The sequence below is a fragment of the Thermobia domestica genome, chromosome 15 (genome assembly GCF_964235325.1).
Source record: "Thermobia domestica chromosome 15, izTheDome1.hap1.1, whole genome shotgun sequence".
Classification (NCBI taxonomy): Eukaryota; Metazoa; Arthropoda; class Insecta; order Zygentoma; family Lepismatidae; genus Thermobia; species Thermobia domestica.
Window position 1 is genome coordinate 15,800,269 of NC_137468.1, and position 7,748 is coordinate 15,808,016.

General features: G+C 38.4%; 1 protein-coding gene across 3 annotated transcripts in view; it reads left to right on the forward strand.

Moving 5' to 3' along the window:
• The window catches only part of fzr (fizzy and cell division cycle 20 related), a 33,224-nt gene extending 26,106 nt beyond the window's left edge, over positions 1-7,118 (forward strand). For all 3 annotated transcript variants that reach the window (XM_081741336.1, XM_081741338.1, XM_081741339.1), the window contains exons 9-10: positions 940-1,137; positions 6,839-7,118. In XM_081741336.1, the coding sequence (XP_081597462.1) occupies positions 940-1,137; positions 6,839-6,880 (240 nt within the window). In that variant the 3' untranslated portion in view covers positions 6,881-7,118. The remainder of the gene's footprint in view (positions 1-939; positions 1,138-6,838) is intronic.
• The last annotated feature ends 630 nt before the right edge of the window (positions 7,119-7,748 follow it).

The window sequence follows — 7,748 nt, forward strand, 5'->3', positions numbered from 1 at the left end:
TTCAGATTACCTCCATAATTCAATTACCGATAAGTTTTATAAACAGAAAACATAACTATTATAAAATGTATATACAACTTTTTTTTTGGGGGGGGGGAGGCAGTCAGTATTTCGTTTTAATTTTAAGGCGATCGGGAAATCATACAGTGAAAAATCGCTGATGAATTGAAAAGTGCTCAATTGGATAACAACAGTCCTACCATCCAGACTAGCGTGTAAAAATAATAGAATATGACATATATTAGTCTCCAGGATATAGTTTTCGGGGAGTGTGATATGAATAGTGACAGTCCCAATGCCGTTTCAATTCAAATTCAGTACTCATCGGCAGGGGAGGGGGAGTAGGGGTGAAAAATAATATATCCAAAATGACATTTCTGTTGTTTTCCATAAAGATCCTCTCCCATGCTAGTGAGTGCATCATTTCGTTTTTCGATGTGTTTTTCTCTTCCTTTTCGACAAAGACTACCATACCTTGAAACCCCGATATTCATTTTAAAACACCCTGTACTTAATACTAGAGAAATCAAGTGAAGAACGAAAATTGATGAAAATCGAAATGACAATTCTGTCATGGTGCCCACCTAATCGGGAAAACTGTTAAGTCGTGGTTTTCGTAACCCATGAAAAAACCTGGAATAAGTCGTGAATTTCGTTATTAAACCTTGAAAATCTAGAAAATCGTAATTTTCTTTAGTGCCTTGTCTTGGGTCTTGCACCAGGTGGTTTTTGTCGTCGTGGTGTCGATAAAGGTTTTTTATAAACTTTCCGCCCGTGAAATTGAAAAAGTTTGGACCGTGAAAATGCCGTGAATTCGATTATTTAGTTTGAGTTGAAATTCTGTAGATCGCTCTGTTAGTGATAAGTTCTATTAATTGTTTTACTTTACTTTATCTTTTGAAGCAAGTAGATATAATATATGGTATGCATTAATTGTAGGTGAGCACACACGGGTACTCGCAGAATCAAATATTAGTGTGGAAGTATCCTAGTTTGACGCAGGTGGCGAAATTGACTGGGCATTCGTATAGGGTGCTGTATCTTGCCATGTCGCCGGACGGAGAAGCTATTGTCACAGGGGCTGGTGATGAAACTCTTCGCTTCTGGAATGTGTTCAGCAAAGCTAGATCTCATAAGGTAAGTATTTGCGTTAAAACTAAGATTAACAGGTTAAGTGCCATCTACGAGGTGTGTTAGAAAAGCAATGAGACTGATTTGGTACTAACTAAAGTTCTTATGTTTTTCAAACAACAATGCTATCCTTTCCAAAGTGGTTCCTTTGGGCAGCTATACACCGGCGGAGTCGTCGTTCCTACTCTTGGTAGCAGCGCTGGAAGTCCTCAACTGGTATGGGTTTTAACTGGTCGATCACAGTCTTTTGAATGTTCTCCAGAGTTCCAAAATGACGTCCTTTTAGGACATGTTTCGATTTCGGGAAAAGGAAAGTGACAAAGACTCAAATCAGGTGAATAGGGGGGTTGAGGAACAACAGGAATGCGTTTTGAGGTCAGAAATTCACTTTTTCGATTGTCCTGTTCAGTTGTGAGGTTTCTCGGCACTATTTTGGCACAAGTCTTTCGCATGTTCAAATCGTCTGTCAAAATTTGATGTACGGTGAAAGTGTTTAAATTTAACTGTTCACTCATCATCCTTATTGTTAAACGATGGTCTGATCTCACAAGAGCCGTCACACGTTCAACGTGTTCTCGGCCTTCCAAAAATGATTTGTGCCAGCGGAAAACTTGTGCTCTTGATAAGCAATGTTCCTAGGCCTGTTTCAACTTTTCAAATGTCACACTCGCGGGTTCACCAAGTTTAACACGAAACTTTATGGCACAACATTGCTCTAAATTCCGATGCCCCATTTCTCTAACACACAATAAAAGCACAACTTCACTAATCGCGCTGTCAAAAATAATGTGTTAGCTGTACGGAGTTATAGCTCGGACTGAGGAAGTGGAAGGGATAAACAAACCGGTCTAGCACAGGCCGGTAGACATAACGTTGCCAGATTGCCCGCAGTGTTGCCAGTCTCATTACTTCTCTCACACACCTTGTATATCACAAGAACCTCCTCTATGGCCAGTCTGTATTTTCTTAATGTCCTTCTAAGTAGTAATTTAATCATTTTAGGTAATTCTGTAGTATCGGTACTATGAAATATTGATACTATCTTGTGATGATACGCTAATCTCGCGGCACCAGATAGACCGACGCCCGGAATAGGCTTAGTGGCCGCGTGAGACCAACATGTCACCACGCAAAATTTAGCCGATTGTGTCCGAATATTCCCGAGAAAATGCGAACACATAAGTTAGTAACGAGTTTAGTACAGCGGCAACTTCTGCACGCTTTGTTGTACTTTTACTCCGTGTGATTGTTGTGTCGCCTCAGTTTTGAGTTACTTGAATAATACGTTAGATCTTTTGGGTAATGTGGAGAGCACAATCTATTTTTGCCACTTTGGCTAGAGCCAGTTGAGACCACGTTGGACAGTTCCAAAGGTCAAGCCTGTTTCTCGTACTACCAGATTAACTACTATACATTGCAATAGGTTTTAATATTATTATTATTATTATTTAAAAAAAAAAAAAAAAAAAAAAGCTATGTAAGATCGACCGGCACCACGTGGCCGTAAGGAAATAATGTGAGACGAATATGGTCTCATGCGGCACTTAACCTGTTAAACCCATTTTACTTATAGGAATTTTGACAAAGAAATTGAAACTCTTAGTTTGGCAACGTAATTATATAAAGTAATACGTCTTTTTTGGCAGCATTTCAAGCCATCTTTCTTGCACGATGTGATGTTAGGTAAGCGAAAAGGTCCCAATTCGGCCATCTTGCTAAAATAATCCCCACAGTGACCGAATAATGTTAAGATGGGGGTAATTTCGCAGAACATGGCTAGAGTTCAACCTTACTTCATGTTCGTTATACCATTACTGTTGTTATAGTGTCTGGATGTCTTTTTCCACCAATGTATCTTGTGGCTAATCTATTGCAGTTTGGTACTACTATCGTATTCACTGAAGTGAATGTCGCTGTAAATTTATTCTATACGAGACAGATTTACATTGTGATCAAGAATTTACGGGACTTCATCATGTTTTGCGTTTCTAACCGTCTTCCTCGAATTTTAACAACCTCAATAAATGTTATATAGAAGATAACCAAAAAAGTTCTTGCTGTGTTTAACGTTCCATTAATCATACTTACAGAGAGGAAACGAAATGGCACATGTGCCTGCCAATCGACTGGGAGTTATTCTGACCGGAGATAAATGAAGGTATCGAAGTAGCTCGTTCGCGTGTGTTTGTTGTATGACCTTAAAAGTGGGCCTGTCACCTGCCGCATCAATTTGCTGCATGTGCCAGGCACTTGGGGAAAGTGCCGTGAACTAACGCATTGTCAGGCATTGGTTTCAGAAATTCCGTTCAGGAGATGTGCAACTTTCGGATGAACCTCGTATTTGGACGACCACAGAGTTGGTTGACGAGGCCCTGAAAGAAGCCATCTCAAGGAGGACAGTGGTTTAATGTGTGATGAACTTGTAGAAAGGTTTGATGTTTCCGTCTGAGTCAGTCAGACTGCACCTGTATGGGATAGGGAAGTCATACTAATAAGTGGGTACCCCACACATTGTCGGCAGCCAATTAGGAACAATCAGTGACTCGTCTTTGATCGCTTGCTCATTGGTGACGAAAAGTGAGTTCTCCATGATACTCCCAAGCGTACCAGATATCTATTATCGTCATTTAAATCTTTTCGTCACACCTTAAGACTACGTGTGCACCCACGAAAGGTTATGCCCTCTGTATTGTCGACAAGTGGTGCATTACGAGCTCCTTCCATCTGGTCAGACCATCACTGCAGACCTCTAGTCTCAGCAGTTATAAACCGTGCACCGTGCACAGATGGAGTCGGCATTGGTGAATTGCATAGGTGTGCTGTCCGTGTACGACAGCCAAGTCATATGTGGCAAAGAAGACCCGGGAGACCCTTCAGCAACTTGGCTGGGAGGCATTGACCATGCACCATATTCACCGAATCTTGCGCCAATAGATTACCTCTGTTTCATTCCCTCTACAACCACTTTTGTGCGAGATCCTTCGCAAATGAGAGAGACCTGCGGAACAGACTTCTTTGCATCCACGACCGTCGAGTTTTATCACCAAGGGTGTTGTGCAGCACCAGGAATGTTTGCAGAAGGTGTTGAATGGTAATGGAGTTGCTCTTAGTTTATCACTGCTCTAGTACGACAAGAACTTTTTGGTTACCTTGCATATATCTAAAATATTACTAACTGAAGTTAGTAAAGTTCCAGTACAGTTACTGCTAACATTATTAAACCTTTCACTAAAACATTTTGGTCGTTGAACATTACTCTAATAGCTCTTCAAAGAATTCGTTAAAACTACAAAGCTCACTACTTTTTTTTTTTTTTTTTTTTTCGTTTTTTAGTATTCTAGTAGTAGATCCATTATTGAGATATATATAAGATGAATTTAACAATTCTTTAAGAAAACTCCTACCACCTGAATCAGTTCTATTTGATCCCTATAATTCAGAATGAATATTAAAATCTCCACCTATATAATCAATATCATTGTTAGCAAATAATTGTTTCCAAAAGTTATGATCCACAATTATTTTTGGAGGTATATAAATATTAATTATTTTTAGGTTCTCAATCATTATACCAAGCAGCTGTATATGTGGGTGTATATTTTGTAAACTAAAATTTAAATTTTTAAAACTTAAATGATTTTTAACACAAATGGCAATTCCTGCGTGAGCATCATGCCGAATTTGATTAATACATTGATATCCTTTGATATCTTTTCATGTTGTAATGGGAAAAGAAAGGTATAACGCACTCTTTCATTATGAAAATCGAAATATTCAAAGCAGCTCAAATTCCCAGCCAAAATAGCTGTGAAAAAAAAAAACTTTTTTTTGTTGCAAACTCTCTAATTTCTAAACACAGCTTAAATATGTGACGCCACCGGAGTCAACGGATAAGTGCTCTAGCCGGTTATGTATAGATTCTAATATTAAATTAAACTTGATATATTTATTTAATTGCCAGCATTTTCAATGAGCACTTCCGCTTCATCAGCGGCGATAACTTATAAATATCAACTGTTGTTGCTTTTTTTCTTCAGTTACATGTCATGGCATGAACCATATTTTGAGGAACCGTACCAGTATAGATAATGAATTGTTCAGAACAAATGTAACAATTTCAGATACCATGTTGCACTCAAATTGAAATACCTTGTAACTATACTAGAAAGATACTCATAACTTCAAAATATTGGTGTTAACATTATGCACTGAATTGATTTGTGGGACGTGGAGACACGGTGGCTCAGTAGTAGAGCGTTCACCTCCGGTGCTTGGGGTTCCTGCTTCGATCCTAGTTTGCGCCTTGTGGACTTTGTGGTAGACAAACACCGTGCTAGTGGGTTTTCTCTGGGTTCTCCCGTTTCCTCCCACTTTCTTCATACCACCATTTCATTTATTTCTCATCACATCGTCTCCTTTAGCCTAACCGGCATAACCGTGGGACGTAAAACTGAAAGATTTCATTTCATTTTTTGATTTGCGGGACCACGGTGGCTGTGGTAGAGAGTTCACCTCTGTGCATGGGGTCCCTAGTTCGATCCCAGCTCGCGCCAAGATAGCCATTTTCAGTATGATATTCATGTTCCCCAACACACATCAGATCTTATACTGCATCTACTACTAAACATTTGGTCTTCATTTCCGTAGCCATTCACGCGCGGAGTAAGTGATTCCTAGCTTTCTGTGTTGTTGAGCCCCATGGTCGGCCATATTTCTGCTAGCTCTCATGCTTCTCCATGTTGCTTTCAGCTACTATAAATTTACATATATACATAGTTCCACACCCTCTTTCATATCTGATACATGTCGTTCAGCTACTTGCGTACCCCCTTCCCTGGTGAGTCGTTTTTGAGAAAGTAATCTAAAAAGAAAGTACCTCTTGTGTATTTATTCGTAAGGATTAATTTACGCAGCATTATACAGTTATTAATGAAATATGAACAATATCAATTGAGTCGTTTTTGAGAAAATCGTCCATAAAAGTCACCCCTTCTCGATTTTCCTCAGAAAAATGACTTATACCACAGTAATCTACCCTTATCTTTAGGGGTAGGAAGAAAAATTCGAACCCCCACCCCACTGGAGAATCAGATAAAAATTTAAGTTTAAAATTTGAACTCCTTACATTGAATGCTAGGACCTATAGACGAATTTACAGTCCGCAGCAAAAAACCTGCAACATGAGCATGTAAGTTTATTGTGAAACGACGAAGTCTTTTGCTCCAAAATAAAGTGTGCAGGGGAGGACGCCGAGGTTTGTCCTGGCGTGGTTCGTGCCACTTAGACGTTATGTTGACTCCTGCGATGTTCGGCGTAGTTACACAATAAACTTACATGCTCATGTTGCAGGTTTTTTGCTGCGGACTGTACATCGAGACGAACAGACAGACATGTCAACAAATATGTAGTTAGAAATGAGCCACTGTGTCCCAGAGACTCCCACCATAAAAGAAAGTATTGTAAATATGTTCAATACTTTTTTTTTTTTTTTATCAAGTAATCTCCGGAAGAGTACAGAGGAGGGAGATAGTCGAAATTAACAAGATAGCTATTCAAATTAAGATCACAAGAAGTAAATTAGAAAGGCACTGTTTATTGTAAAGTACTCAAATTGCATAATTAATTCAATATCGTAGCTATAAGACTGTATTATTGCATATATATATATATATAACGTTATATTGATTATTTTTTCTTGTTTTTACAGGAAAATAAGTCCGTTTTAAATTTATTCACCAGCATTCGGTGATGGATACAATTAGTGCAAATGTAACGAAGATACATTTCTTTTTGGCTCTTTTTCTTGACATTCTTAAAGGAAGGATTTTTTTAAAAATATTTTTTTCTTTTTGAAGTAATACCTTAACATAAGGATGTTAATTTTCGTAAATATATTTCTTATTATTTTCTGTGTTAAAATCTGTAGTTATATATGTTCATTTCAGTCAGATATTTATGTATTTTGTGTAAAATAAATGGTTAATTATTTTCCAAAAAAAAGATAAATGTTTTTCATTTTTAATTTTAAAACAATCTATTTACAACCTCTGTCAAGAAAGTTCAGTGAATGTGTCTATATTTTGAAGGATTGTTGTCTTACCTGAACAAGCAGTTACTATCTTTCAAAGTAATTCTCGTTGATCATAATGCATTTCTGGGAAGGGCTGTACAAGTCCTGGAAATTCCTGGCGTACTCGAATTTAGGGATGGCGTTTAGTTGGATCGTAACATTACATTGGATCCGAAAACCTCTGGCAACTCAGGGCTGATATTTCAATTTGGGGAACTAGAAAAAAAAATCCTGAGGAGACAAGTCTGGGGAGTAGGGTGGGTGATTGAGTGGCACAGCCTCCTGTTAGCCAGGAACTGCTGCTGCACCAGAAAGTCAGTGTACGCTCGGGTCTGATAAACAAAATAACGTTGTATGAATTGCAACAAAATGATATGGTACATTGGATATTAGTGGTAAGTATGATGCCTGACATAATGCATTAAACTCAAGAAATGGTACATGTAGCAAAGCATTTGTCAGTAAGAGGAGATCCCATTATAGCTGCCCAAAACTTGTGGCTGCCAAAGAAACGGAACGCTAGGATTGTTATGTTACGACGTTCAGC